General features: G+C 23.9%; 3 protein-coding genes across 7 annotated transcripts in view; 2 read left to right on the top strand and 1 right to left on the bottom strand.

Annotated features, from left to right (window-relative positions):
• The first annotated feature begins 926 nt into the window (after positions 1 to 926).
• LOC126905947 (transmembrane protein 104 homolog) lies at positions 927 to 5,061 on the top strand. 2 transcript variants are annotated; one of them, XM_050686142.1, is made up of 11 exons: positions 927 to 1,197; positions 1,266 to 1,387; positions 2,228 to 2,333; positions 2,404 to 2,527; positions 2,743 to 2,807; positions 2,874 to 3,004; positions 3,066 to 3,144; positions 3,228 to 3,321; positions 3,390 to 3,805; positions 3,868 to 3,981; positions 4,822 to 5,061. In XM_050686142.1, exons 1-11 carry the CDS (start codon positions 1,174 to 1,176, stop codon positions 5,041 to 5,043), a joined length of 1,497 nt encoding a protein of 498 aa, XP_050542099.1. In that variant the 5' UTR covers positions 927 to 1,173; the 3' UTR covers positions 5,044 to 5,061. The 2 variants fall into 2 exon arrangements, with proteins under 2 accessions (XP_050542099.1, XP_050542098.1); XM_050686141.1 differs by having other exon boundaries at positions 929 to 1,197; positions 3,057 to 3,144.
• Positions 5,062 to 5,509: 448 nt separating this feature from the next.
• On the bottom strand, positions 5,510 to 13,251 carry LOC126905946 (E3 ubiquitin-protein ligase ZNF598). 4 transcript variants are annotated; one of them, XM_050686138.1, is made up of 8 exons: positions 13,023 to 13,251; positions 12,755 to 12,978; positions 9,715 to 9,960; positions 9,134 to 9,345; positions 8,234 to 8,346; positions 7,353 to 7,512; positions 5,983 to 7,285; positions 5,510 to 5,855 (listed from the first exon to the last, which is right to left on the bottom strand). In XM_050686138.1, the coding sequence occupies exons 2-8, from the start codon at positions 12,959 to 12,961 to the stop codon at positions 5,733 to 5,735; spliced, it is 2,364 nt and encodes a 787-aa protein (XP_050542095.1). In that variant the 5' UTR covers positions 12,962 to 12,978; positions 13,023 to 13,251; the 3' UTR covers positions 5,510 to 5,732. The 4 variants fall into 4 exon arrangements, with proteins under 4 accessions (XP_050542095.1, XP_050542094.1, XP_050542097.1 ...); XM_050686137.1 differs by having other exon boundaries at positions 12,755 to 12,975; positions 13,023 to 13,250; XM_050686140.1 differs by having other exon boundaries at positions 12,755 to 12,969; positions 13,023 to 13,250.
• Positions 13,252 to 13,326: 75 nt separating this feature from the next.
• The window catches only part of LOC126905945 (regulatory-associated protein of mTOR), a 16,732-nt gene continuing 11,700 nt past the window's right edge, over positions 13,327 to 18,358 (top strand). The window contains exons 1-8 of the mRNA XM_050686136.1: positions 13,327 to 13,623; positions 13,686 to 13,788; positions 13,852 to 14,093; positions 14,212 to 14,358; positions 15,321 to 15,490; positions 16,011 to 16,070; positions 17,316 to 17,416; positions 17,562 to 17,710. Of these exons, the coding sequence (XP_050542093.1) occupies positions 13,474 to 13,623; positions 13,686 to 13,788; positions 13,852 to 14,093; positions 14,212 to 14,358; positions 15,321 to 15,490; positions 16,011 to 16,070; positions 17,316 to 17,416; positions 17,562 to 17,710 (1,122 nt within the window). The 5' untranslated portion in view covers positions 13,327 to 13,473. The remainder of the gene's footprint in view (positions 13,624 to 13,685; positions 13,789 to 13,851; positions 14,094 to 14,211; positions 14,359 to 15,320; positions 15,491 to 16,010; positions 16,071 to 17,315; positions 17,417 to 17,561; positions 17,711 to 18,358) is intronic.

Genomic DNA, 18,358 nt, shown 5'->3' with positions numbered 1-18,358 from the left:
TACATCCTCGCCAATGCCATTATATTTTGCACAAATTAGCCTAATATTTAAAATTTTTCACCTCCCCTATTGTGTCTTTGCTTATTGTCATTAAACATCGATCAAGTAAGGTTCTTTAATAATTGTCTTAACATTCATTTAAGATGGACAATTTATTTTATATTATAGGACAAGCAACATAAATTGTTAAGTTTTAAAGACATATTTTTATTTATTTATTGTTTTCTACAAGTAAATAGTAAAAAAAAAAAAATCGTAACTAACTTTTTTGTTCACTCAATACTTAAAGTAATGATTGAATTATGAACAATATGGTAATTTTTTTAAATTGCAGAAAATTTAGTCAATTTTAGAACATTAAATAATTTAATAATGAGTATAACCAAAAAAGGTTTGGAGGTCTAGACAATAAATGATTATTAATTGGTAAATTAATTGATAATTAATTTAAACCCACCAAACCATATTATGTATATTATAATTTTCTGGAACTTTTTGGATTATTTAGGAATTTTGAAGTCTGTGTCGAACAGTCCGTCTTTTTGCAGACCCAATAATTTAAAGTATATAACTAACTTGAAATGCTATCCCGGGTCGATTTTATAAGTAGAGGGTATGTTACCCTCCTAAATATTCATCGTAGTCATAAATGATTATTATTTTCAAAATATATTTTTTCTTCATTAAGCTAATTTAATCGACAAACTTTACTTCACACCTCTCCAAATATTATCCCAAGAACCACCACTGATGCTATCTAATTGAAACTAATTTATCAAATCTATTCATGTTAAAGGTATACAGATATAAAAGATATGTGAGTTCGGTCTATTGTCACCTTATTCTGTTATCTATTTTTTATGATACAAGATAATTTTTTAATGACGCATTTTACAAGTAGGGAGGAATACGTAGTTGCTATCACGGCCTCTTGACCGTTTCAAATTCACAAAACTAAATACATTATTTTGCTTGGTCATATGTTCATGTATCATTTATCAGCCTTGTAGGTTCCTAAATTTATGTTAAACCATTTATTATTGTACTTAAAACTTATCTAATTTTAATCTATTTTTGTATTTAAATTTGTTGTTTGTCATGTAAATGATGAATAAAAATGATGTGTTAAACATTTTTTCATCAGAGTGTTTTAGTTAGAAGAAAAATCACAATATGAGTTCTAATTATTCATCTTTTGTATGTTTTTATATTGCTCAATGATTATTTTTTTTATACTTTTATTAATTGTAATTTTTACAATTCAGGTTGGTGTAATCTTTGTTTTTAATTTGATTATTGGTCCAGGATCATTAACGCTTCCTACAGTTGTACAGAAAACAGGATGGTTATTAAGTAGCATAATAATAGCTGTTTTGGCATTTATCAGGTTAGTTGAATAAATTGTTATTTTGGTGTTGAAAATCAGTTAATAGTTTATGGTCACAATTTTTTGAAAGGTTTTCACCTATAAGCTATTCCTGAATAATTCATTTTCCAATGAAAATTTACTCTATTATGAAATTATATTAAATTATTTTTATTTTTAACTAATGTATGAATAAATATAAGATAATTCTCATACAAACACCTAATTTTGATTTTTTGACCACTGATTTAAATAATACATAAATTAATAAATATTAATATATAAAATTTGAAGTTATTGTTGCATTTACTATTAAAAGATCATTTTGAGTTTTTTTTAATTAATATAAAATTTTTAGTCAATTGGTTTTTTGAGAATTTAAAAATTTTAATAGATAAAAAATGTATTCAATTTTAACTAAACATTTTTTTTTTAATAGCCTATTTTCTGTAATTACAGTATTAGATATTTTAGATATTTAAAATGATAAAAATATAATCATTAATGTAAGTAAAAATAGAATTTCATAATTTACAAAATTATGACAATTGTTAGTGTAGCTAATTTAAAATATATCTCGAAGCTCATTATTTTTATTATTTTGTATATAAATTAAAATTAAACTGACGAATGAGATGTAAAAAAAAATGTTTTGGAAATTTTAAACCCTGTATTTAAGAGAATGTTTGACAAATGATAGAAAAATTGTCATAATCTTGTGTAAAATTATGTTTGGCCTTGTATGCTTTTATTAGACTTTCTCTATGTTTAAGAAAATTTGTAAAATTTATTTGACAAAATTGTTTGCAATTAATTCAATTTATCCTTATTTTCTAAATATTTTTATTTTATTTTATACAGCTATGTTACTTTTACCTTTATCATTGAATCAATAACTATAACAAATGCAATAGTACAATTACGTAAACTGCAGATGATGAAAAATGTGACGAGACAGTTAAAAGCGGTAAAAAAAAAATAATTATTTAATAGACTGTATAATGTTGTAAATTATTTAAATTAAATTTTTATTTCAGTGTAAAGACATGTTAACACATATTACTACAGTTAACTATGATAGAGGTTCAACAGCTAGTACAGATAGTTTTAACAGTGAAGATGAAGTGCCAATATTTGATAACCCAGCTTTGGCATCAACTAGTATGAACATTATAAATTTGTCTAATTTAAAAAATTCTATCAATTATTTATTTAAAGGTTTTTTTTTACAAAGACCTCACATTAATGTAGTTATTATTTATTAAATATTTTTAAAAAACTTGGGTATTAATGATCAATGATCATTAAGAAAAAAAAAATGTTGCCCTTACTAAAATATTTTTCTATAGACGCCCTTGATTTTTTTTCCTTTTTAGGTAATCTTATGGATTTTCCTCCTGAATCAGTTGAATTATTATCACTGGATAATAGAATTGAAATGGTAGTATATGTTTCTATGTTAATGTTAAAATAATTAACAAAAAAAAAAAATTAAATCTAATTTCAGGGAGAAATGGTTAATGTTTTACTACCACCTTTTGCCAAAGTACTATTTTTCATTTCTTTAAGTGGTTATTTATTTGGTGACATGTCCATATATTATAAAGCTATTGGACGTTCATTAGTAGATTTTACCTGGTAAGTTGTATAGTTATGTTAAAAATTATTTCTAATCTTATTATTTTTTAAGTAATAACAGTAATAATAATACAAATGAGTCAAGTTTATGCTGGGAAAATTACTCTTTTACTAGACATGAGGTTTACTTGGCTTACTTGGTAAGTTTTTTCAATTAAATTAATTTAATAAAATGTTTTATATGTGTTATATATAAATATACAATTGTTTTGTTATTTAAAAGGGTCTCTACATTATATCATTTGGTCCATTTACATTTTTTAATGTGCAAAAAACTAAATATTTACAAGTAATTTCATTTGTTATGCGTATTACTGGTTAGTCAAAAAAAACATTTTTTTTTAAAATTATTATTGTATAAAACAATTTTTTTTATCATTTTTAGCTATGTTTACTATGTTGTCTCTTGCTACAATACGTATCATCACACCAATTGAAGATAAAGGAAATCCTCCAGCAGTTTTTTTCCCAGCAGTACCCCAACTTATTGGTGCATCTATTTATGCTTTTATGTGTCACCATTCAATACCATCAGTGATTGCTCCAGTTAAAAATAAAAATAAAATTTTAATAAAAATTGCAGCAGATTTTTTGTTTATTTATAGTTTGTACATGGGTCTATGTATAACAGGATCATATGCATTTAATAATGTTAACGAATTGTACACTATAAATTTTACACCTACACAAAGTACAGGATTATTATACAAAGCAATTGATTCATTTTTAATACTCTTCCCAGTTCTTACAATTAGCATTAGTTTTCCAATTATAGCAATTACACTACGGAATAACCTTCAAGTAATTATTATAGTTTGTTATAGTTTAAAATAATATTTCATTTTTAAATTTACATATAATAGGTAATGCTTCTTCCTGATGATGCTCACTGGGTTTGGAGAAAAATTATATTGCCATTGATTTCATTAATTACTCCCGTCCTGTTGGCAGCTTTTGTTGCCGATCTTGAAGATTTAGTAAGTGCATTTTTTTTATAAGTTTTGGGTTGTACAGAAAAATTTGTTTAAAATAGGATGCTATAAGACTTAATGAAATTTTTGTCCAATGCAGATTTAAAATTTAATGATTAAAATTAAAAGGAATTAATTATGGATAGTAACATAAATAATTGAGATTTAAAGTAATATTATTAATAATAATAATTGTCCTTATTATTGAAAATAAATTTGTAATCTATAAAAATATTGAATTTGTACTTAGTAGAATTATAATTTAATTTGATATAATTCATATATAATAATAAATAAAGAGTAGATCTAAAAGAGGTGCAAGTTTTCTTTAACATGGTCACTTAGTGATTCACAAATATATTCTTGAGTAATTAAATCATCAACAATTTTTTATTTATATTATTAAATTATTTGAAAAAAAGTATTTTATAAATAAAGTGTCGCTAGGGTTTTTTGTATTTCATTTTTTTGTGGAATAATGTGCTGTAAAGTTATCTAATAACCTTATATATATAATAATAATATATAAAATCATTTTGATTAAGTAAAAAGTAGAAAAAAAGTACTACACTGTTTTCAAATAATATATAAAACAAATTATTATAAATATTTTGTTTTTAAAATTTTCAAATTGTTACATAGGATGTTATACCACTGACCCTTCAAATATTATTCATTAAGTTTATAAATCACAATTAATAATTGTAATAAATAATGGTTAAAATTATATAAGTATGTTGTTAATTATATGATGAATAAATTTAATTGTAATAAAACATTTTATAAAAAAATCTTAAACTTATATTATTAGAACATTATATTTATTTTTTTTTTATCTTAATTCAGGTATCAATAGTTGCTATTTATGCTGGTACTGGTATACAATATGTGATTCCAGCATTGTTGGTCATAGCTGCTCGAGCTGAAATTCCCCAACAAGTGGCTGGGATAAAGAATGATTACTGTTCACCTTTCAGGTCAAATTATTGGCCTCTTGGTATACTTGTTTGGTCAGTGATATGTGTTGTTCTATTATCTTTGTTTTTAATTAATAAACTGTTCCATTAGACTATGAAAATATTATAATTGTTACTATACTTTTTTTTTGTTTTATTGTTAATAAGTTTATGAAATAAGAGACGACAAGACTAAATTACGTCATGTTAAAATATTATTGTAAGTTATTGTACTGAATTAGATGTTATGTATCTAGCTTTAAAGTATTTGAACTATAATATTTTACCTTATTTATAAAAAATGATTATGTACAAGAATCATTTTAAAATAATGAGAAATTTGGAAAAAATGTATGTATATTTCAACCAGTTAAAAGAATTTTTATTTTTATAAATTAATTTACAAATACATTTTTTTTAAATAAAATTATTGTCTAGTTGACTAAAATAGTAATTAAAGTTTTTCTTAGAAATGGGAATATTCAATATGATATTATTTTACAAAGTTTACAAGCGAAGTACAACTAATTTTTATAAAAGTATACATTTATAACATAAATGATAATATTCAAAGTTTTTACTGATTTTCTAAACAAAAGAAAATATATGTAACACAATTGAGCTTGATTTAACATTTTACTGTAATAAATTAACACAGTTTTAATTATAAAAAATAGAATTTCTATTAACACGTTAATTTTTTTAATTTATACTTATCTAAAAAATTACAGATACAACTAAAAAAATTAAGTGTAATAATAAATTTGTGTTTGAAGTTAACCAACAATAAGTATATTAATTTTAAATATTATGCAAAGATAAATGGTGATCTAAATCTGAAGGTTTCAGTACTTGTCGGCATACTTTACATAGTTCAACATTTAATTTTTCACCACCGTTTCTATTGTAAATAAATAGTAATTCCTGAAATAAAATAAAAATTACAATATGAATTCAACAATTAAGCTATGATTATAAAATTAATATTTGCTTTAAGTAAATAATTGATTAGATTAAAATTAATTAAATAAATAAATTAAAAATAGAATACCTGTTGTTTTTGTATATCTGGCAATAACAAAACAAGTTCCAAAAAAACAGTTTCAAAATTGATACGGCAAATTGCTTCTACACAATATGAATAAAAATCATAAGCAGTAATGACATTTTTTCTAAATAAAGTAGACATTTCTTTGAATTTTTCAAATGTATCAAATTGATCATCCCGAGGTATAAGTGCTGCAACTAAGTTATTTATTAAGACTTTATTTCGTATAGTTGAATTAGGTGGAAGAATATAGTCATAGGATTTATTTAAAGTTAGACCGGGAGGTGCTTTAATTTGTGATCTACTACTTAAACCAGGTGGTACTCTAATTTGTTGAGCATTTTCAAAACCTGGTGGTACCTTAGGTGTTGAGGAAACTTCTACATTAGAATTTTCATATTCGGGAGTTAAATGTTTATTGTCATTTTTTTTTCGCTTTTTCTTCTCTTTTTGATTAGAAGCTACATTAGCTAACTTATCTGGTTTAACAGGTGAGGATTGGTTTTCTTTCACAGATTTTTTGTTCAATTCTTTTTTTGTATCTATTTTATTTGAACGTCCAGGATTAACTTCATTTTTTGCTATTTTACTTTGAATATCACCATTTGAATGAGCATCTTTTGATTTTACTTTATCATTTTTTTGGGACAAATTTTCTTTTTGAGAGAAACTATCAGTCTGAATAACTTTCTTTTGTGTATTTAGTGTATTATCTACTGTATTATTGGATTTTTTAATGACCTCTGTTTTTTTTTTATTTCCTAACTTTGCTAAATTACTCTTGGTAGGTTCTAATTTTTTGTTTAAATTTGGAAAATCAGATGGCCCAGGTACTTTAGGAGCTTCAGCAATTTTTTTCTTTATAGGAGCTTCTTTCTTAGATTTTTTCAGGGCTTCTTGTTCTTCATTAGTAATTTTTGCTTTAGAAACCCAACTATTTGAATTGTTTACTTCTTTAACTTTTGCTTGACTTTGATTTCCATCTAAAGATGGGAAATCTTTAGCTTGATTAGGTAACCTAATTGATGGCCCAGAATTTTCTTTGTTTTTTTCTTGTTTAGGCAATTCAGGAGGTTTTTTTAATATTGCTGCCATGCGTATATTATTGGCAGATTGAACAGGTTTTGGAGGAAGAGCAGATTCTTGTCCAAGAGCGGGAAATGAATTAAGATCTCGAGTGTTAACATGTTGATTTTGTTTTCTTGTTCTAGCGCAAGGTAAAACAGTAGTAGTTTGGCCATTGAGAGATGGAAAGTCTGATGTATTTCGAACATTTATAACACGTTCAGGTGGAGGATTGTGGTTCCTAGTAATATATAAATAACATTTATATATTATATAAGTAAACTTAAATTAATTTAATACAAACTAACATAGGAAAATCTGACAAAGGTGGATACTGATTGAGATTTGGTCGTCCAGCTTCAACAACAGGTAAATGTCTCGGTCTTAAATTGAATTCAATTTTTAGAGTACGGGCTTCTTTAGAACCGTGTTTTCCAAGTTCTTTACTATGAGCTTGAGCTTTATGAGCTAAAATATATTTAAATATGTCAATTTGAATAATAATCAAATAATAAATAAAAACTATATAACACTTATGGTAAATATTATTCAAAAATTAAAATATTAATTAAAATCCTCCCTATTAATTGAATTATTCTTATTATTGAATTATTAATTAAATTATTCTTATTCTTAAAAAATTCTTTTGTCTCCCTTATTAAGCACTTTGAAAATATTTGCTTTTTTAATTAGTTTTATAGTATTAAATGGACTGATTATGTGTCAATAAATGTTCAGCCACAGAATATTTATTAACTTCTTGATTTTTAATGCTTAAATAGAAATGTTTTTAAATAAGAATAATTTAATGGGTTTAATAAGAGTAATTTAATAATTTAATTTTGGCCACTGCAAAAATTTATTATTAAACTTGTGTAAAATGGTAAAATGTGACAATCAACTAAGTGATAAGGTCACTAGCAGTGTATAAGGGAGTTTTTTTAGTTGAAATGCCAGTATGTGTTTAACGCTGATGATGATAAAATTGTACCTGAAAGACCTATATGATTTTTTAGTAATTTTTATGGTTATTTAAGTTAAACATATATTGTATATTTTTTAGTTTTTTTTAGATAATATATATATATATATATATATAAACTTAATCAACATATAATTATTTCATATTATTTAGTGTACTAGAATAAACTTATTCATGTATATTAGACCAATAATAGTATTGTAATACCTTGTAAATCTATGGCTGTACGAAAAACTGATGTGAATTGTTCATTTACACAATTGCCCTCTTCACATAGAAAATGCTTATCATAATAATGTTTTCTCAGCCAAGCATATGTCCTGAATAAAAATAGAAGTATTAAATTTAATTAATATCATACCCTTAGAATAAGTATAACATAACTCAAATAATTTAATTTTTGGGTTGTTGGTATTCAATAATTTCGTTAATTATTTAAAAAATATAATTATATTTTTCTTTGGAAAATATTTCATATTTTATTTTTACATATTCATTTTTTCTAATATAAATATCTAGAAATTATTAATAGTATATAATAATAGATAAAACTATAATTTCTATTTAAACCCTAAAAATTTATTTTTTTAAAATTAAAATCATTAATTCTTAATGTTATTAACTACTCTCCATTTTTAATTGTACTAATTAGTGCAAATTGTTGGATTAAAATGTAATCTAATTTATATTTTAGAACTTAAATTTTGATAATCAATGAAATAATTAGTTTTAGTAATTAGCCAAAACTAGTTAAGAAAAAAAATGTATCAACCTGTAATCTAGATTAAAAATGTGCAATTTGGAATGAAAATTCAATTTATTTTACAATAGTTAATATATTCTGATTTGAATATATTAACTATGATTCTGATATGCAGATTGAAAATATGAATTTATTTTTTATTTAAAATAGAATGAATTAATTTAACTCTAATATGATTAATAAAAAATGTGTGATATTTGTATGATCAGATAATAAATTTGGATGGAATCATATGATGCTGATAATATAGATTGTCCAATTCTGGTCAATCCAGATGACTTAAAAAAATTATGGATTGATTCATTTTTGATATCTAGTTTAAATCAAAAAATGAATTTACTTACATATAATAATCTTGGATACCATCAGCATCACAAAAATGACAATAAAAATGTTCTTTTCTCAAATGTTTATAAAGTTCATCTTTATCTAAATAACGAACATTACAAAAGTGACATTCTGGATGACCCCGATGAGAAGTATTATCAGGATCTCCACATTCTTCATGCCTTGCTAACTCATCATAATTATACCAACGTCTCTGACTTGGGAATATCTGAATAAAATATTATCAAAAGTAAAAACTGTCAATAATATCATGAAATAATAAATACTCAAGATCAGAAATTTGTGTATAAAATGTTTTAATCTAAATTTACAAAACTAGTTGTATGATAAGATTCTGGTTTAAATGGAAAAACTATCAATGAAAATTATAAAAGAAATATTATTAAATCCCAAATTTTTATTTAGCTTTTGTCTATACCTTAAATTAAATAACCAACATCTATTACCAATAAGAGATATTAAATTTATTAATCAAATTAGATGAATTAATAACATTATAAATAAAAGTCAAATTAAATAGTTTAAGAATTTTTGTCATTATAGCATTCTAAGCTATGTTTAATTTAATATTTATTACCTTTAAGTGTTTAACACAAAGACGACAAGCATATAAACGATGATTCCTCTCCATATGTGTTGTCAATTGCTCAAAGACTTCAAAATTAGGACGATCATAACATTTTTTACAGTAACAACGTAATAGTTGTTCAAATGAATTTTCAATAGAATGATCATCAAATGCAATGCCAAATTTTTTATTGTAGCGAGGATATTGACGATTTTCAAGATCTTGGAATAATTCAATTTTCTTGGTAAAAATTACCTGAACATTTTTAATTTATTATTTTAGTATTTATTTATTTTTAACATAAATAAGGAAAACTTAATTTTGATAAAAAGTTACTTTAAAAATGTTATTTAATAATGCAAATAAAAATAATAGTTTACTTTACTTTGAATTTTCTTTTCACAAAAGTACACAGAAGTAGTCAAAACTCATAAAAATTTAAAATTAAATGTTTAATATCTTCCCTTTTTTGAATTAGAAGCACTTATGTAAGCAAACAAATTAAAACAGAATTCCAGTTGATGATTTTAATTATTTCTCAATATTAAAACGACAAATAGATAAAGCATATTTAAGATAAAGTATCAACTAATTATTTTCTTATTAAAATTTAAAAATTGGTTGTATCTAATTGAATTAAATTCAAAAATAATTAAATATAAAACATTCATAATAATTTTTTACTAAAACAATGGAGTATTAACAGATTATTTACAAAGATTTTCGTAATGGATATTATAATGCAATATTGACATTGGTAGACTATTGTTAGCTCAAAAAGCATAATGGTTTATAATATTAAATTAATAATTATGGAAAACTCCATTAAAGCGATTGAAAAAATTATTTAGGAGGACAGATGATGGACTAATGATGATATTTTAGAAATAATGTCTGCTAAATGCCAAATTTATCGAATTCCAATCTATACAATGTTGTCGGAGAAGTTTGTTCAAGGTGAAGTGTGTGTGAGATGGACCTCACAATTGCTTTCCGTTAACCATAAACAACAACAATTTCACATCGCTCAAAATTTTATTGAAATGCTTCAAAATGAAGACAATAATCTTTAATCACGCATTGAGCAAGAGATGAAACGTGGGTTTACCACAAAAATCCCAAAATGAAGTATCAAAGCATGATTTAGAAGAAACAAAGAGAAAGTGCTGTGGTATTTTGATGCTCAATTTTATTGATTAATATGGATTGATATTGTGAAGTCTTAAATAAACTCAGAAATTCCATTAAAAGAAAACATTCTGGGAAGTTGTCAAAAAAAGTTGTGCTTTTTCATGAAAACGCTCGGTCTTATTCTATCAAAAAACCAAACTTTATATCAGAAATTCAAATGGGAAGTTTTAGACCACTCACTACACTACACCAAGTGACTTTTATATTTTACCAAAGTTGAAAGAAAGCTTGGGTGGCTAATATTTCTCTTTAACCCTTAAGCAGGTGCGTACCTATTTTTAACGTTCATAGTTGCGTGGGGGTCTATTTGACCCCATTTCTAAAAAAGTATAAAATATGTATAAAAAAGTTCATTTTTTTAAATTCAAAGACATTATTTGTTAGCATATGCTATATAAATATGGATAACAATTAAAAAATTAAAATTAAAAAATAAATAAATGACAAAATTATGTGCATTACGAAAAAAAAAAAAAAACTTAATTTTCAAAATTTCATTAAACAATTTTGGTTTGTAAAAAAATTATTTTAACTGCAAAATCTTATTTTTAAGACGGTAAATAAAAGCTTTTACTATTACAAAATGTATTTTTATTAATTTTTCTTGTATTTCTTTGAGCTCAAACATGGCTTATATTTACTAGTTTTATGTGTCTTTACATTTACATAATCATTTTTCTGAATTGAATTTTTTTATTATTAATATTACAATACAATTTAATTATTATAATACGAGTAGGGTCAGGAGGGGTAAATGTGAATAGTGGTAATTGTAAATGAGGCACCAATAATCAATGTGTCCACATTGCGACGGGACGTATTTATTACATGTTTAGTTCGTATTTGTTCCGTATCATCGAGTAGTGGAAATTCTCAATAGATTATTTATTTTTAAAACTTAATTGCAAACGGTAGCAGATCCACATAATCCCAATTCCACAATATTATATCGATTATAACATTGCATTTACAATAAAACAATATTTTGAAAAAAATACAAGTCCAAAAAAAAATTATAACGTTCAGTCTCGTGGGGTCAATATGACCCATTTCAACTTTGATGGATATTTTAAGTCATACATTTTTTTTTCGAAGGTATTTATTTATGAAAATCTATTCAATATTACTATAAAAACCATCTTCTAAATTTATATCTATGTACACCTTTTATGCAAAATAATACATCCGTTTTTATTTATGTGGTGGTATGCTAGACCCCCACGTGACTGTTTAAGGGTTAAATGAACAGATTGAGAAGGTGCTTGGCTATCATGTCACCAAAACAAGGCATGTTTTTTTTAAGAAAAGTTACAGCTTATTAATAGATACCAAAAATGTATTGATGTTTATGGCACTATGTAGAAAAATAGTCAAAAAATTAAATAAATTAATTTTTATAGCCCAAAAATAGTTTTTTATTTTTTTCCCCAACACAGGGAAATTTACTTTTTGAATATCTTTCATATCAAATTTACAAGAGTTTTTGATTATGAGAACGTTTACTCATATATGAAAAGCCTCATGAACATTTTTTTTTTTAAATCATATATTACATTAAACAAGCCTTAATTTTATTTAGTTTTGAACCTTGTTTTAAAAGTTTTAAAAGTGAAAACTAATTTTTTTGGGGTCATATTCTTTGTAATTGGAATTAGAGGGAATTTTTTCAAAATTATAGCGCTCATAGCTTCAATTAGATACATTTTGTAGTTTTTTGATGAATTTTCAAATAAAACTGAAGTAATCTTGCATATGTATACAAAAAAACCAATAGCTTTTAAGTTAAACATCAAAGCTAAAATATTAATTTTTGATAGTATAAATAAAAACATTTCAATAAGACAAACTACATTGACACCTTGGTCATAATTCGTCTACATATTGGACACTCTTTTTGATCACACAAAACTCTCATTGTAGTTGAACATTCATAGCACACTGGATGATCGCAAGCACCAATTGAATATATTGATTGTGGTTTAAAACATATAACACAACTAGGACCTGTTGGTTTTGAAGAGGTTGAATGTGGTTTGTAGTTGTAGGACTGAGGTCTTCTGTTCATTTCTAAAACTTATTCTACTATTAATGTAAATTTAATTGAAATATCAACATCTAATACTCACTAGCAAATTGACAATTTGAAATTCTCAAAAAAAAAAAAATTACAATAATAAAATAAAACTAGATAGTTTTTCAGTTAAAATCTTACAGCACAAATTATAAACTACATATATTAATAGTTAATTGTTATTTACAATTGTAATAATATGATGATTAAGTTAATGTATTTTAACTTGAAAGGAATTAAACACATGTGCACTTTTTCTTACTGTAAAAACATTTTTACCACGAAAACCAAAATCGGTAACGTCAAAATGTTATTATCAAATAGAGGTTATCACCTTTTTTTAAATTAATGAGATAAAATTTTTTTTAAATGATTATAAACACGAGGTCGGGCGTTGTTGCAGTTAGGGTAGTAAAATATTTAAATTTTTGTTTATAATTAGTTAATAAGTAGTATTTTTTTAAAAGATCCAAACAATAGTCTCCAAATCTTGTACGCCTGTATGAATGGAAGAAACGTTGACTAAGTCATCTGGCAGTGCCGATAGTTTAGAGTCAGCCGACTGGCAGTTACCATTATGTTTCACAAAAAAAAGACATATCGAAGAAATAAAAAGTGTACAAACTATAGTCAGCTCATGGCGACTCAAAGAACGGGTAATATTTATATTTTATGTTCTATCAATAATAAGATATCTTTAGTAATATTTGTGTTAAAGATGAAAACTGTGAGTGTAGCACTTGTGCTATGTTTGAATGTTGGTGTAGACCCTCCTGATGTTTTCAAAATACAACCATGTGCTCGACTGGAGTGCTGGATAGGTATATACATTTTTAACTCTTTTTTTTTTTTTATTGAAAATTCAAGTTTATTTCTATTATTAGATCCTTTAATGATGATACCTCAAAAAGCTCTTGAAATGATTGGAGCTAATTTACAAAAACAATATGAGAGATGGCAACCTAGAGCACGTTATAAACAATCATTGGATCCAACAATAGAAGAAGTAAAAAAACTTTGTGTTTCATTAAGGCGAAATGCAAAGGAAGAAAGAGTTCTTTTTCATTACAATGGACATGGTGTCCCTAAACCAACATCAAATGGTGAAATTTGGGTTTTCAATAGAGTAAAATTTAATTATATAATTATCTCTTAGTCAATAAATTATTTTTATAAATTAATTATTTAATTATTATTATAAAATTCAATGATGTGTATATTTTAGTTTTATCTGTATAATTTAGGCATATACTCAATATATACCATTGTCTATTTATGATTTACAATCTTGGATGGGATGCCCATCAATATATGTTTATGATTGTTCAAATGCTGGAATGATTGTTAAATTATTTAATCAATTTGCTGAACAGCATGAAAAAGAAATTTTGGTAAATATCAATAATTTAATAATTCATTAATAAAATTTTATTAAAATTATTAAAAATTAATAATTTTAATAAAATTATTTAATTATAGTTTATACTAATTTTTATATAATAAGTATATATATGTAAGAATATATTTGTAATTTCCAAATGTTATTGTAAGGTTTAAATTGTTATTATATCGAAATATGAGTTTAATTGGTGTAAAATAATGAAATTTGTATATTTTTAATTTCCTTTAATTAGTTCAAATCAACTCTTTTTCTCATGTAGTAACTTTGTGATTAATACAAAATTTGTAATATAATAATATTTAGGGTAAAAGTTATTCATTCACTGGATTTTCTTATCTAAGGTATCATTAAATGAGTTAAATATAAATAAAAACAAGCTTAAAATCTTCTGTTTTTAAAGAAATATTTTTTATATTTTGAAATTGTATGTCATTATTTATAAATTAATAAATATATTTCACTTTTTTTCTTAATCAAAATTTAGATGATAAAGAAATCATGAGGGACGGTGTGGTCAAGTAGGTAACGCATCAGTGTTTGACGCACACTGCTTCGGGTTCGAAAATTGGTCTCGGACGGCTTTATTTGCCGAATGAAAGATCAGTTTGGTAATTGGAGTCGGCATCCCTTTCTCCAGTGACAGACTAACTACCCGTGCCAGAGTATAAATGGTTAAGAAACTTCCTCCTTTGTGGGAGGCTGCTATAGCCTTTAATGGGCTGATAAAACAATAAAAAAAAAAAAAAATTACTTTTTCTTAATCCAAATTTAGATATTTTTAGATATCTGATTAGATAATTGGATATAATATCCAATTAATATTTATTACAAATATTATAATATTATAATTACTCTAATTTTAAAAATGAACTTAATATGTAGGAATTTTTATGTAATATATATATATATCAAACTTGTATTAATTAGTTAATTAAAATATTATTTTTACAGCATGATGCGTCTCAAAATCCTATGTTTTTACATCCTGAAGGCTCATCTTTTAAAAACTGCATTCAACTTGGTGCTTGTCAAATTGATCAGACTCTTCCTATGCATCCAGACTTACCTGCTGACTTATTTACATCATGCTTAACTACACCTATTAAAATGGCAGCTCGTTGGTGAGACTATATTTTTTATATTTCATATTATTATAGTTTTATTAAAGTGTTGGTTTTTCAGTTGAATATTTTTTTTTTATATTTTAGTATTGTTTTTTTGCATTTTTATTTAAAAATTATGAGTTCTAAGACAATTAATTAAATATTTTTCCTTCAAATATTATCTTAAAATGTAACTATAGTGTAGTAATTAAATAAGTCACCCTTCTAAAACATTTCTGAAGATATAAAATTTTCTTATAATGTGGCAAACAAAATGAGTTCTTTGCTATAATTTCACAGTAAATTGTTAAAATTATGTTTTTCTACCTATGATATAAACCAGTTACATTATCATATGACATTTTTTAAAAGTAATTTTTCAAAAAGAGAGGATATATCCAATTGATGCACCAGTATCTTTAATTTTGCTGTTTATTAGTTGCAAATTAAATGTGATTATTATAAAGTTATTAATATGTATTGTAATTTATAAAATTGTAAGTATTACTAATGTTGATTGATTAATAAAATTGTTTAGGTTTGTTATGCAAAACATGTCAAAAGATAGTTCAAAATTATATCTTGAATTAGTAGACAAGTAAGAAAATATTAATACACTCAATTTAAATCTTATAGTTTAGTATGATATTATAATGTATCAATATTAATTATAATTTAAGACCTATTTAGTTTGTGTAGTTGCAACACTGAATCAAATTTATTTATTTATACATGTATTTAATACATTTTATTGTACTTATGTTGAGTTACATACCTGTTGAAATAAATTTATAATTTAAACTTAATTATTATTGGTACATCAAACATTTCTGAGTGCGAGAACTTAATTAGCTTCATCAATATAGTTGCCACAAGTCTAAAACTATAAAACATTTGGAAATTTTAAAATATTCAAGAAAATTATGGAAATGTGAGAGATTTTATTATTTTTCCTGGAATTTTTAAATTTTATTAAATCTAATGTATATTTAGATAACATAAAAGAGAAGTTAGGGGAAAAATTTTTCTGTTATAAATTTTATTACATATAATCAAATATTGTGGGTATGCAATGAGGATGGGTACAGCTTATATAGACAAGCTACACCCAATTTGTACAATAAGTACTTGTCCTAAAATTTTTATTGACCAATCAATATATTTTGTAAGAAAACGGTTAACAAATTGGTTATTTTAAAATTAAAAAGTAAATAAAATCAAGTATCCTCCACATAAATTATGTATGCCTTTGCTCCTTAAGTCAAGTATTGATTTTTTTTTTTTAATTGATTGGAAAATTATAGCAAATTTAGGGGATTTGAACAGTTTAAATTTATGGTAACCATGATCAATTCATAATGTTAAATTTCACAAAAGATTCTAGTTACATCATTGATTATAATTAGGGTCCAGAATTATAATCTTTGTTACGTTATTCTGAACTCACCATCAATTAGTGCAAATTTGTATAAATTGACTTGAATACTATTCACCTAAGAATTTCATATTACATATAAAATAGGTTTTGAAGAATTCTTCTTGTAAAACTATATTTAATTAAAAAATCTATTTTTCATTAAATTTATTATATTAGGGTTATTACTTGATCACTTTAGTTTCTAAAAGTCACATTTTCATAATAATTGTAATAATATATTTAACTATTAGATCCTAATTATAATTAATGGTGTGAATATATAAATAATAATATAAATACAATTATAGTAATAAATATATATAAATAAATTATATAATATAAATATTAATTTTCTTAACCATTATTGAAGAGTTACTTCTATTCTTCTTGTTTTAATTAATTGTTTGTTTTAAATTTTTGTATTAGAATTCCAGGTACACTTAATGATAGACGTACAATGTTAGGAGAATTAAATTGGGTTTTCACTGCTATTACTGATACAATAGCTTGGAACATTTTACCTAAAGGTAAGTGTATACCCTTAATTTTTATTAAAATTAACTTTAATTATTTATAAAAATAAATAAATTTTTATTTTTTTAAACAATTATTAAATATTAATGAACTATCATAAATATATAATTATCTAAGTTTAAGTACAATATTTTATAGATACATTTCAAACTTTATTTCGACAAGATTTGTTAGTTGCTAGTCTGTTGAGAAATTTTTTATTGGCTGAACGTATTATGAGAACATATGATTGTGAGCCAATTTCTTCTCCTAAATTGCCTCCAATGCATAATCATCTTATGTGGCAGGTAAGGATAAATTTGATTGTTGCTATTTGTGGTACTGCAAAAAAACGACTATTTTTTCTGGAGAAGATTTTTTTTTTACTGTATATTAATACATTGTTATGATATTCTAAACTAGTAATTAAATTATCATCAAAAACCTTAAAAAAAAAAATTATTTTTATTGCAATTAAGATTGTTCTCCATATTTTTCTTAAAACTAATTTTCCTTCATTGTATATATTTTAATATTCAATCTTTTACCTTTAAGTATTGAATTAAAATCATGCATTTATCTCAAATACATTTTTTTTCATACAAAAAATTTTGAATATAGAATCAAGCAATTTTAATATATAAAATTTTTTAAGCTTATTTTTTTTATGTAGTTTGGTTGATATTTATGTATATTTTAAGTAGAAAAAAAAATTATTCACTAATCTTAAAAACTTTTTGAAAATATTTCTAAATTTTAAGCTTACTTGTAATTATATAGAAGTATAGCATATAATGAGGTTAATTATAATATATAAACTATCAATTTTTGACTTAAAATTTTGAAACTAAAAAATTTGTATTTTTCAGTAAAAATCAAACTATTTTGATTTACTAATCATAATATTTTACCAAAAATTAAATAACAGAGGTAGTTTTTTTTTGGGGGGGGGGGGG

Source organism: Daktulosphaira vitifoliae, unplaced genomic scaffold (genome assembly GCF_025091365.1).
Source record: "Daktulosphaira vitifoliae isolate Bord-2020 unplaced genomic scaffold, ASM2509136v1 Scaffold_4, whole genome shotgun sequence".
In the NCBI taxonomy this organism is placed as follows: domain Eukaryota; kingdom Metazoa; phylum Arthropoda; class Insecta; order Hemiptera; family Phylloxeridae; genus Daktulosphaira; species Daktulosphaira vitifoliae.
This window is presented reverse-complemented; position numbering and strand designations above follow the sequence as displayed.